General features: G+C 40.2%; 2 protein-coding genes across 4 annotated transcripts in view; one reads left to right on the top strand and one right to left on the bottom strand.

Annotated features, from left to right (window-relative positions):
• slc26a11 (solute carrier family 26 member 11) overlaps positions 1-8044 on the bottom strand; it is a 12146-nt gene extending 4102 nt beyond the window's left edge. Inside the window, exons 1-13 of one of the 3 annotated variants that reach the window (XM_020596020.1) lie at positions 7943-8044; positions 6390-6560; positions 6162-6303; positions 5641-5908; positions 4500-4692; positions 3954-4039; positions 3430-3646; positions 3031-3209; positions 2820-2892; positions 1873-1984; positions 1632-1687; positions 1076-1216; positions 862-989 (exon numbers count right to left, since the gene is read on the bottom strand). In XM_020596020.1, coding sequence (XP_020451676.1) covers positions 862-989; positions 1076-1216; positions 1632-1687; positions 1873-1984; positions 2820-2892; positions 3031-3209; positions 3430-3646; positions 3954-4039; positions 4500-4692; positions 5641-5844 — 1389 coding nt within the window. In that variant the 5' untranslated portion in view covers positions 5845-5908; positions 6162-6303; positions 6390-6560; positions 7943-8044. Of the gene's footprint in view, positions 1-861; positions 990-1075; positions 1217-1631; positions 1688-1872; positions 1985-2819; positions 2893-3030; positions 3210-3429; positions 3647-3953; positions 4040-4499; positions 4693-5640; positions 5909-6161; positions 6304-6389; positions 6561-6895; positions 7009-7942 lie in introns of those variants that run through there. The other 2 variants (XM_020596019.1, XM_020596021.1) reach the window with 2 other exon arrangements.
• A 97-nt stretch (positions 8045-8141) lies between these two features.
• Positions 8142-12994, top strand: part of sgsh (N-sulfoglucosamine sulfohydrolase (sulfamidase)) — a 6191-nt gene continuing 1338 nt past the window's right edge. Inside the window, 8 exon segments of the mRNA XM_020596022.1 lie at positions 8142-8449; positions 9213-9373; positions 9474-9579; positions 9676-10052; positions 10568-10649; positions 10728-10931; positions 12657-12823; positions 12917-12994. The exon segment at positions 12917-12994 is cut by the window's right edge and continues 64 nt beyond it. Coding sequence (XP_020451678.1) covers positions 8368-8449; positions 9213-9373; positions 9474-9579; positions 9676-10052; positions 10568-10649; positions 10728-10931; positions 12657-12823; positions 12917-12994 — 1257 coding nt within the window. The 5' untranslated portion in view covers positions 8142-8367.

Raw genomic sequence — 12994 nt, 5'->3', positions numbered from 1 at the left:
ATCAATTTATTTAATATATTCCAAGTACCTCTCATGTTATTTTTATTATCCTCTAATACTTTAGAGTAATATAGTTTCTTACACCTCCTCAAAATCTCAATTAATTTGTTCTTATATGACTTATATTTTTCTTCCGCCTTCTTTGATCTGTCCTTTATGAATTCCTTATATAACACATTCTTCTTTTTACATGCATTCTGTAATCCCTTACTCATCCACGGTTTTATGACTAAGCCTGTAACAAAGTTCAAAGTCAGATACAGTAGTTACGAGTTATTTGTTTGGAATGTCAGCTGCAAAACACAGAAGTGAGATGTGTAAAGATTGATGTACAAATATAACTTGGACAATATAAGAACAAACAGGGGTTGCTGAACTGTAATATAAAGTTTTGTTAATATGTACTCGTATTCTGAAGTCACCACACTGATGATACACCTGTGCCCAGTAGGAAGAGGGGTGTGCATAATAAAGTGCAGGCCAGAGTAGAAGTGTTCCTCCTGTGGTTCAAGCAAGATTCTTGTATTATTCCTCTGCAGAATGGATATTTTGTCTGGTTTTCCTACCATTAAAATAACACCACCAACAAAACGTTTGTCTATGATCATTCTGAGAACTGTAATTTACAGCTCACCTTGAATTTAACTTCATGCAGAATTTCATTTGGAAGTCTGGCTAGTTATTGGATGATCCAACAATTTGGGTGCCCACAAACTACCTTTGGTAATTTATCAGTGAAAATGCTTCTAACCCAAGCAAGTTACTGTTGCGCCTTTACAAAAGCAAAACTTGTGCTGTTTATGTTTCACAGCTGATTCTTCCTTAAAGTGTCACACTCTCACTTGCAGAATATTTCCCTACCTTTATCTGGGGTCTGGCCATGTTGTACAACAACAGGGCTCCAGATACAGCCACACCCCCTATGATGCCGTACTGCACCTGCCAGAAACTCATCAGGAATGTCACGACAAATGGCAGCAGGTCCAGCTCTGTGGAACATACATGAACATCAGACTTCAATTGAACAGACGGATAGAGCTAAGACCCACTTCAATGGCAAAAGGCAGACACCTACTGCATATCCTCCACATCTTAGCCACGACATGGTAATCCACCATAGGAGCTACCGCACAGATGATAACAGCAGCCAGAGAAGCTTTGGGAATGTAGTAGAAGGCTGGCATGAGGAACGCCAAGGAAAGCAATACTATCACACCTGTGAAAAACACAAGGAGAAAAGGTGAAATTTCTCATTTCCAACCTATGAAACATGCACCAACTCAACAGGAAGGCGAAGCATTCAAATTCACAATAATATAAGTTTGACTGAAACAAAAGCCAAATTATTAGTAACCCTCTGTGTTTACCTTCACCGTGTTAAAACATACACTATAGGGCGACTATGTTCACATGCTGAAATGTCTGTTTAAAGATTAATATCATCTTTGTTATCTGTCTATATCAACTAAAGCCTGTTTTTCTGTTTCCCATAACACTTCTATTTCTGATCTGTACGATGACACTCTCCATCTCAACTGTGGAGACAGAGAAGCCAGGATTATTTATGATAACACAGACCACCACAAGAGGGCAGAACAGTGAAAGTGAAGGTTGCAAGTGACATGACTCACTGGTGACGATCCCTCCAGCTGGAGTGCAAACCCCGGTCTGTGAGTTCACTGCTGTTCTGGATGTGAAGAGGAAACATGTAAAGATTTGACATATGAGCTTTATTTCCCTCTCTCCCTCACACACACACACAAGTTTCCATGCATCTGATCCCCATGAGGAAGGCCAAGTCCCTACAGTATGAGTGTGTAGAGAGGTTTCGGTCTCTGCATTGTGAGTGCTAATGGGTGTGGACACACAAACCTTCCAAAGCTGCCAGTAACTGGGTAGGCTGACACAAAAGAGCCCATGATGTTGGTCACACCAATCGCCAGCAGCTCCTGGTTGGCATCGATCCTGTAGTTGTTCTGACTTCCTGAGGAGAAACAGGAAGTTAAAGATCAGCCAACAGTCAGATGAAGCACGATCATTGCCTTGGTTATCTGATGCTGGTATAAAGTATACAAAAGTGCTTCTGCAACATGACCCATTTTACTAAATATTTATATATAGTTTTTGGTTCACATAATAATAACAACAACAACAACAACAACAACAACAATAAATGCCTTTCAATACTAGGTGAGAAACGGTATTTCAAGTATCTGTATGTCCTGCACATATAGTGAATAGACAATAAAAATCTTTGAACTTGATCTTTGCATAAACTGATAATGACTTGTTGAAGGAAGTGAAAAGAGAAGAATCTGCAGCCATTTCAGCTTCTCAGTGAGGCTGTGCTCACAATGGTGCTTTGAGCTAAATGCTAATGTTGGCATGCCGATATTTAAAAGGTAAAATTTATCATGTGCAACATGTTGGTTTACTAACATTTTAAAATCAGCACAAAGCACAGTACAGTTGAGACTAATGGGAAATGTCATTTGTTTTATATATATTTAGTCATAAACCAAAGTGTTAAAATAAAATGTTGGCTTGATGATTGTGTTAAAGGGAAAGACAAATGAGCAACAAAGTTATTAATCCCAAGGAGTTAAACATGTATCAAATTTCATTGAATACAAATTTCAATCCCAGACTAAAAATCACAAATGTCAATGTCATAGTGGAGCTAGAGAAAAAGCCACTTGATCACAAAACCACGTCTGTACAAAATTTAATGGCAATCCATCCAATAGTTGCTGAGATACTTCAGTCTGGACCAAAGTGTGGGACTAACTGACAAACTGATATTATCTAAAACCACTTACCAAAAGCTTTTGCAATTGCAATGCTCTCCAAAAGCCCCATGAGTGGAATTAGAGCAATGCCTCCTCCAAAGCCCTGTACAAAAAAAAGAGGAGAACTGGTAAGACTGGTCAGTCAGACAGTCACATGCATGTCTCAGGAACTGGAGAGATTTCAAGAAGTGAAAGTTGCAACCAAGTTATTTAGCTAGCTGCCTTCCCCTTTGCTCCTTACCTCTACAATCTCTCCAAAGGAGACAATGGTGCCATTGACTGTGGTGTCTGAGGTGGGTGGGGGCCTGAACGGAGGGAGCCCCTGGGTAGTTTGCCCAGTGACTGTAAACACTGGATGATCATAAGCATTCCAAGAATAAGCCACCAAAGATGCAGCTATGACCACCAGAGCGTTGCGCACTGACCAAGGCAGAGCAGAACAGAGAAAAGATGCAACATTTCAGAAAAGTTAAACATGCAGCTAAAACAAAGTGCAGACCCAAAAAAAAAATGTGGACCTGGTTTAGTGTTAACTGTTGTAAATGTGAAACACTGTCATTCATGTAGGTTCTTGTAAACAGGACAGACGGATGCGCGCACACACACACACAGACACACTCACAACCACACAAATACTAACTGGTAGAAAGAGCCCACACTAAACTCCTGGCAGCTCTGATGTAGACGGGAGCATAGTCGGAGCCCAGACTCTGCTTCATTAACACCAGCATGACAAGCAGCGCGAGGCAAAGCAGACCCAGGATCACGTCGCCTATCCTGGCCTCGGGGATCTTGTAGAAGGTGTAGTAAACCTCCAGGTAGAATGCCTGAGGAACATCCTTGAGACCCAGAATATTCTAGAGAGAGAAAGGGCAGCACCGCCATCAGCTAAAACTATTAGATCTGGTCAAACTAGAAACACAGTGGGTGATCAAGAGGAGCTTTTTAGACAGAACCAATAGTGACTAATTAACGCTAATCCCACACCCATATTGACAGTACAAAGAAAAAAAACAAAACAGAAAATGTATCAGCCATTTTGTTCTTTGAGATAAACACATTTATTTCATTTGTATTGGGATAAGTAACTGTATGTGTGTGTTGTGCTTTTAGTTTCCGTGTGTATGTACATGTGACCAGTGTGTGCATGTGCTTAGCTCTCACCTTGACCTGGCCGAAGCCGATTGTTATTGCAGCAGCACAAGTAAAGCCTTTTATTACAGGGAAGGAGATGAAGTCCAAGAGGAACCCTGTAGAAGACGAGCAAGGGAATCAACGATTTGTTCCAAAACATAGAAGCACGATAGAAATCAACACACTTCACAGAAACTGTTTGTGGTTAAGCAGAGGAAGTCGTAGATATCGTGTTAGGGAGCAACTCTCCTGCGATGACAAACCAATATCCTGTTTGTGTCTGTGCACTTCCGTCCCTAACATTTGTTAGTTTGTACATGATTCTCTCTCTTTTCAAACCCTTTTTTTCAATAAATTTGAATTGGGTTTTGATGCAGAGCTCACCCAAATTTTTTCAGACTGGAAGACATGGCACTAAAATGTCAGTGCTAAAGCAATGTATCACATTGTGAATAAGATCTCATTTGTATTCTGGTAAAACTTCATCCACTTTGGTCGGGGGTTTTGGCACAAGGAAGAAAACCACCAAAACTTTTTCATAAGCTTTCCACATGTTCTCAGCAGCCCTCTCCTCACCTAGCCTCAGCAGTGCCATCGCAGCCTGGATAAGTCCACAGAGGAGGCTGAGCAGCACGGCTCGGTGTGGCTGCCCCCCCACCACGGAGAAACACAGGAGGGACATGATGGCTGTGGGACCCAGAGTCACATCCTTAGAGGTCCCCAGGAGAGTGTAGATAAACCCCCCCATGAAAGCTGAGTAGAGCCCATACTGTGGAGAGGAAACAGAGCTACAACTGAGAATTCTTTTCATTAGTGTTTGACCTTCCCCTCTCTTCAGAAATGTTTCCTTATTGCTATCTCACTTAGAAATTTGATCCTTACTGCGTAGAATCAAGTGTGTGCAGAGGCGCTTTCATCGGCAGAAGGGGAAAAGTCTCATTCTGCTCACCTTAAATCTCTGTTTGAGACATGTACCCAAGCTGACATCTTCATATGTCTTGTTTTTGCCTGACTAACAGTTCAATGACCCATTTTGCAATACTACAGAACAGAAAAGGAAAAACTAAATCAGAAATGCTCACATTTGAGAAGCTGGAAACAGCAAATATTTGGCATTTTTTGCTTGTAGAAGGATTGATTCTCAAAATGGCTTCCGACAAATATTGTCAATTAACTATAAGTAACTGTTTCAGTTGTATTGATGAATAACTAAAGATGATGATCTTTATGTAGATGAAATCTAAAGGACCAGTAAAAACGATACAGGATGTTACTAACAGGCACATGTACTGCTGATGACTGCATGTGCCCAGGGATCTATTAACCCTACAGTATAAAGCTGCTGAATAAAACTTTGTGAACGATGGTTTATTGTGGTGTGTGATATGTGTGATGTTTGTATGGGGTGTGTATACTCGCCTGTGTTGTGTTAATGTGTAATTTAGGGTACTTGCCTGACAATTGCCACAGACACAATAATAATTTCCGAAAGGACAATAAACCAAAATTGAACATCATGATTTGAATTCTCTGCAGTCAAAAAGAAATGACTAGAAGAATGGAGGGATTGCACACTTGTTCACTCCATTTCCTCTTATAATTCCTTTTGGTAACAGCCTGGCTGATTAAAGGTAAGCCAGCTGAGATATCTGGGGAGAGATGAATCTAAATTAAAGTTCAGTGCTGACTCCTTACAGACAAACAGGCTGGAACTCACCTGCACCGGAAGGCCAGCTATTTCAGCATAAGCCAGCACCTGTGGTACGGTTGTCAGCCCGACGGTGAGACCTGCGAGCAGGTCCATCTGAAGCCACTGCAGCTTGTACCTGGGCAGCCAGGACAGGACAGGCAGCCAGGCCTTCAGGGTGCTGTAGGAGCAGCAGCCCTGGGCTGACACCCATCTCATAAGAGGCCAGTCCATCACAGTGGAGTCACGGCTGAGTGCCTGGAAGGGGAGGCTGACAGCAGAAAAGAGGACAACACACCTGTGAGTGCACACAAAACAAACAAACAAAAAAAAAAAAACGGTTCACATATTCAGTAGGTGGATTATAGAATAAAATACACAGAGCAATTAAATTTCCTCCTTCGGTTTAAATGTCACTCATGGGCTTTTGGGAAATGTTGTTTTATTAGCCTCCTGAGAGAAAGGCTGAACCATTTGGGAAATTAATCTAATTGCTATATTTTTTAGAGCAATAGGGTGATTATGAGTTAATAAGCAACTGTTTAAAGTACCTCTTTTGTTGTATTATTCACTAGAAACCCAACACCCTCATACAAGGCTGGTGGTACTAAGGGTTGCCACCTTCATTGTGAAAAAATAAGGGCTGTAGGCTGTCCTCAAATGCATGCTGTGATCTGTGGGTGATGGAAAATCCTGCAGTAAAACAAAAAGTTAACTACGTGATAACCACTTGCTGTCTGTTTGGTATTTTATTATGGTCACCTGATGACACTTCTTACCTTGAGAGATGGGATGGTGATCACATGACGGGCCGTTGCTTTGCACAGGACCCGTCTCTGACCAGGTATTGTTTTATAATCCACTTGTTAAGTGTGATGTCCCCCAGACCCAAGTGGCAGAGTCCGTCACCCTCCACACAATAGCATCGTTTTTTCTTTAGCGAGGCATCACTGAGAGCAAAAACACGACTACATTTTCAAGATTCAAATAGTCCGTGTTCCCCTTCAGCTTGTAAATTAATTACAATATGTAACCATACATCTATAGTGTTCTATGTCTAACTCGTTTTTAATTGTTCCCAGCTTTTACTGTTACTTTCATCAGTGTAAAATGTGTCAATGTATAGTGTTTACATTAACTTGAGGCTAACTAGCTAGCTAACGTTACAAGGCAGCAAAACAGCGCACTTTTAGAAGCTTAATTTGAGAATACTGTGACTTATCTAATCATTGCCATTTCTTTTTCTCCTTCCCATCGCAAGGAAAGCTGCAAAATGACAGCTGACCTGGGATTTCTGATTCAGATCTACTGAAACAGCGGGGAAAAACAAAGCCGGTGATATGGAGAAGAGGAGAACGAACCGAAGTTGGACCCGGAAACGAAATGTTACGTCACCACGAAATGTTACGTCACCACTTAACACGCGGATAACCACAGTCATCTACAGTCTTTCTGTTATGTAATCAAAAGTAACTTCATCATACAGTGTATGATTTATTAAAAAACCTCTATCGTCTTGTGTTTTTCTTATGTAATCTAGGCTATAATATTGTGACGACCGCTGGCTCGGTTGAGAGGAGCTGGCCTGACCCTGTCCTACACTGAGACAGTTAACTAGCCAGCAGTGTGCCGGCACCTGGCTCAACAAGGAGGAGAACACCTGGTTTGTCTTTTGTGGTTTTATTGAACGCGGTATGGAGACAAATGAAAACGCTGTCCAAACTGGCACCATGTGCTCTCTAAAGAAAATAATGAAAGAATAAGCAACACATCAGCTGGCCTTACCCTGTCCTACACTGAGACAGTTAACTAGCCAGCAGTGTGCCGGCACCTGGCTCAACAAGGAGGAGAACACCTGGTTTGTCTTTTGTGGTTTTATTGAACGCGGTATGGAGACAAATGAAAACGCTGTCCAAACTGGCACAATGTGCTCTCTAAAGAAAACACTGAAAAAATAAACAACACATCTCCCGAACTTCACCATCGCCGCCGCCACAATATTCCTATACAATTGAGTGAACAATAAGTTGCTGCTGCTTTTACAAACTTTAAACATAACTGCGATGTGCAACTGTCATAGAATACACAGAATAAAATGAAGGGGAACAGTGAGTAAAGTAACAATTAAAATTAAAAACAAAGAACAGAACATAAAACAACGCAAAAGAATATCAGAGAAAAACAGCGCGACAAAATAGAAAGAAAAAGTCATAGCCTAACAGAACAACAGAAAAACACCACAATAAAACAGAATGCAACACAGTAGAAAAGAAAAAAGACAAATTGAATAAAACAGAAGAGGAGAGTAAGTCAACGAAGCAGAAACCCTCACCCTGCGTGTCCTCTTGCCCGGCACCGCTCCTGGCCTCTGTCAGCAGTGATTTCTCAGGTCATTTTGTGTCACAGTGCTTTTGTTTCTCACACTAAAACCACTTCCTAACATTTGTCATTTTGCTGATGAGGCGCGAGGGGTTCCCTTTTCCTCTCCTCACGAGACAGCTGTCATGTGACCACCGGTAGGCGGGGCTTAGGTTGTTTGCGGAAGACAAAGCGAGTCAAGTATTGTTTGACTTCGGAAATGTAGCTGGTATAACGGTCTTCTGGTCATTTTAGATCCTTTTATGCATTAATTTTGGTAGATGAATTCATTTTGTCTTGTTTTATAAATGTCATTGTTTCGAATGTTAAATGTTTCAATGCCAAACCGGCAGAGACTTTGAGACTGAGGCGAGATAATTGGATAACAGAAAAGACATCATGCTACTTGAGTTGTTTTTTCTCATTTTGACATCTTGTTGCGTCGGAGAGTCAAAGAGAAGACATGTTCTTCTAATAATTGGTGAGTGAACGTTTCTAGACATGATCGTGGCAAGACTTAAAACTTTTCAAGACTTAAGATGACTTTTCAAATTGATAGCAACATTTTCATTGCTAGTTTATCGGGTACAGCTAGCATTAACTAATCCAGTCTAACACAACAGTCCTGCAGTAAACCTTCTCCTTATAAAGACCATACTGTTCAGTTTTGTTGATAAAAATCATGTCTTATGTATGTGTTCTGTTATGCAGTATTACAATATGATATACTGCTAATTATGATAGTAAATTACCTGGCAATTCAATTGAGGATCTGTTCATAGACAAAATACCTGTATGTTATCGTGTTGTCGGCTAATGTAGGAAATTAAATATGTGACAAATTACTTCAGCACAATAATGCAAAAAGCATTTATTTGTGCTGTGCTGGTTATTGTGGTTGTTTTGGATCTTTAAAATTAAAAATAATGGAATATTTTTTCATCATACTAATAGTATATTCCCATATTGTGCCCATATTTAATTAATGCTTTACACACCATGACAGACATATGAGTGAGCTGTAAGGGAAAGAATAACAGATACATACAAAATAAGCTAGATTTCTTTAATTAAATAAGATACTGAATGACCTGATTGACTGATCCAAAAATCAAATAAAATCCAATGAAATGCATGGATTTACAAAATTGCCCACATTTGTCCAATGCAACCAGAAATAGTGAGCAATCCACCTGCTTTCAGTGCGCACATCATGATGAGTTGTTGTGTTTTCCCTCCTTCAGCTGATGATGCAGGTTTTGAAACGGAGGTTTATAACAACTCTGTGGTGCACACTCCCCATCTGCGCTCTCTGGCACTGCGCAGCCTGGTGTTCAGAAATGCCTTCACCTCTGTCAGCAGCTGTTCACCCAGCCGCTCCACCATCCTCACTGGCTTGCCGCAGGTAACACACACACACACACACACACACACACACACACACGGATACCGCTCACGTGTTCATGAAGGCACAGCACTGAGGTGTGTTTATCCTGGGTTTTCAGCATCAGAATGGCATGTACGGGCTTCATCAGGATGTCCATCACTTTAACTCATTTGATGGAATTCAAAGTCTGCCATTGCTCCTCAGCCAAGCCAACATACACACAGGTAAACAACTACGAGTGACTAGTTAATTTTAAGTCTATGCCCACACACAGTATCTCCAGTTCTGTCTTCTTTTTTTTTTTACACTCATTCCTGCAGGTATAATTGGGAAGAAGCATGTTGGTCCTGGATCCGTATATCCTTTTGATTTTGCCTACACAGAAGAAAACAGCTCTGTACTCCAGGTGGGGAGGAACATCACCCGCATCAAACTCCTGGTCCGCAAGTTTTTCCAGACACATAAAGAAGAAGCGTTTGAGCGAAGGCGAAAGAAAGAAGAGAATAACAGTGATAGAGAAGAAAGAAAAGAGGAAGAGAGACCATTTTTCCTCTATGTTGCTTTCCATGACATCCACCGATGTGGACATTCACAGCCCCAGTATGGAGCTTTTTGTGAGAAGTTTGGGAATGGTGAAATGGGGATGGGCAGAATTCCTGATTGGACACCAGTATATTATACTCCAGAACAAGTAAAGGTCAGAGACAAAGATTTTTTTTTACCTCTGTTTAATACAAATGAATACCTGTGGTAGAATTGAAAGGGGAAATGTGGAGATGGAGGTTTGAAGAAACAGATTTTGATACTTAGTTCAGGCATTACATATATGCTTAATGCTATAGTCAAGCAGATTGTGCCAAGTGGACAAATAACTGTTCCCAATTTAGATCCCTTCTACACACTTGTGCGATTAAAAACACATTTAATTCTAGCTAGTTTTATACTGTATAACTGATTATTCTATCTTCCATCAATGCCAATCAGAGTGTGATTCCCACATATTACTGATTTGTATTTTTACTAATCACACTTCTACTACCGCTGTTAATTTGATATAAAATTCTATCATCTGCAACAAAAATCACACATCCTAAGATTTTATTTCCTTCATATTAGTGTAATAGAAAACACATCTAATGGCCACTTTGACTCATGTTGATCCATAAAACATAACAAGCTTAATCTGATCTGTCCTCATCTTGTGTACTTCAGGTTCCTCCTTTTGTGCCAGACACACCTGCAGCACGACTGGACTTGGCTGCACAGTACACCACGGTTAGCAGGCTGGATCAGGGTATGTAACAACATTTTACACAGAGAAAGAGAAACCTTGTAAAACACTGAACTAGAACGGTGTAAATTTCCTCTGCAGGTATTGGATTAGTTCTTCAGGAGCTCAGGGATGCCGGTTATGAGAACGACACTCTGGTCATCTACAGCTCAGATAACGGCATCCCCTTCCCTAATGGCAGAACCAACCTGTATCACTCAGGAACAGCAGAGCCGATGCTGATGTCCTCTCCAGAGCACAGGAAGCGATGGGGAGACACCAGCCAGGCCTATGTCAGCCTGCTGGGTAAGAAACAGAGGAAAGAAACAGCAGAGAATCCTGATTTTAAAAGACATATTTAACAAATAGGTCTGGAGCAGGTTCCAGTGTAGTACTTACATCTGTGGCTCCCAACATTTTTTGGCTTGGGGCCAATTAAAGCAATATCTAATTCTTCAGAGGTTATTTTCCTAGGTTTTGAGCACTTCAACTAAAGAGTGTGAATTTTTCACTATCACTTTTATTTCAATTAGATTTGGACAGGCTAAAGAAGTACGAGTATCTGAGAAAAAAAATGTAAAAGTTAGAAATAATTTACATCATTTTATTTGCTGAAATGTTTTTTTCTTTTATTTAATCATCTTGTGACATTCAGATTCATCTTGTCACCCCTTGTGGGGTTCCTACCCCCAGGCTGGGACTTTGTAAAGCACCTTGTGACTCTGGCTGTGAAAGGTGCTATATAAGTCACATTTATTTAGACAGTTTTTAATTGATTGGGTTTATTCATTTTATTTTGTGAGTATTTTTTATGTTTATTATTTATCTCTTTTATCCTTTGACTTTGTAAAGCACCTTGTGACTCTGGCTGTGAAAGGTGCTATATAAGTCACATTTATTTAGACAGTTTTTAATTGATTGGGTTTATTCATTTTATTTTGTGAGTATTTTTTATGTTTATTATTTATCTCTTTTATCCTTTGACTTTGTAAAGCACCTTGTGACTCTGGCTGTGAAAGGTGCTATATAAGTCACATTTATTTAGACAGTTTTTAATTGATTGGGTTTATTCATTTTATTTTGTGAGTATTTTTTATGTTTATTATTTATCTCTTTTATCCTTTGACTTTGTAAAGCACCTTGTGACTCTGGCTGTGAAAGGTGCTATATAAGTCACATTTATTTAGACAGTTTTTAATTGATTGGGTTTATTCATTTTATTTTGTGAGTATTTTTTATGTTTATTATTTATCTCTTTTATCCTTTGACTTTGTAAAGCACCTTGTGACTCTGTCTGTGAAAGGTGCTATATAAATAAAAATTACTTACTTACTTACTTACTTATACTGACTCACACAGACAAACAGGGAGGTCAATGAGTTTATCACATGCATCTAATCTGCCACAAGAGGGAGACTAGACAACGATGCATCTGTGGCAGATAAAGAAAGACTGAAAATGATCCCCTGAGTGGGTAATAGTGAATAAATAAAAATAAATAACAAAAAATGTAGACAGCTGTCAAATAAATATCTGCAGAATATATTTATAAAACAAGGAATAGACTGAAATAATGGAAAATATTCAAGCATACAATGCAGGTTAAAGTTAAAAATGTTGAAATCAGAATATTTGTCCTGTAAAATTCACGTCTGTCCAAAATGAACTTTTGTGTTGTTTTTTTTTAGCTTTGTGACAAGGCATTACTCAGGCAATCAAATGAGTTTTAAATGTTTTATTTATCTTGGGAATTAAGAGAATTCTGTCAACCTTTAAAGAAACACTTGGCTTTCATTGGACAGCGGTGACCAAATAAAAATATGGCACTCTGTATGCCGTATGCAATAGCAGAAGCTTATAAAGAGTACATGTGCAGTCTTTCAGAATTTCTGAAATTGTAACTATTATGTGTAATAGCATTAAATTCAAATGTAACATAGTGCAGCAGGTGAGGTACTTGTTTCTTATTTTGACTCCGTCTCTCTCATTCTGTCTTGCCTTTTCTCTTCTTCTCCCTCTCTTTTTTGGCAGATATCACTCCGACCATTCTGGACTGGTTCTCTGTTCCCTACCCACCCTACAGCCTCCCTGGCAACCCTGCCACTCCAGTCCACCTGACCGGCCGCTCCTTACTGCCTGCTCTGGTCACTGAGCCAAGCACCTGGCACACCGTCTATGCCAGTCAGTCCCTCCACGAGGTCTATGAAGATGGCTACTTTCAGACAGGATCTCGGCTGGCTCCATGAAGGAATCACAGGGCCTTGACTGCTGTATTCTCATGTTAATTTCAGGTAACCATGTACTACCCAACCCGCTCTGTCCACCAGGGGGCATACCACCTTCTCCACAACCTGCACTACCGCATGCCC

The sequence above is a fragment of the Monopterus albus genome, unplaced genomic scaffold (genome assembly GCF_001952655.1).
Source record: "Monopterus albus unplaced genomic scaffold, M_albus_1.0 scaffold29.1, whole genome shotgun sequence".
Lineage (NCBI taxonomy): Eukaryota > Metazoa > Chordata > Actinopteri > Synbranchiformes > Synbranchidae > Monopterus > Monopterus albus.
The sequence above is the reverse complement of the archived record's forward strand: the minus strand, read 5'-3'. Positions and strand labels throughout refer to the sequence as shown.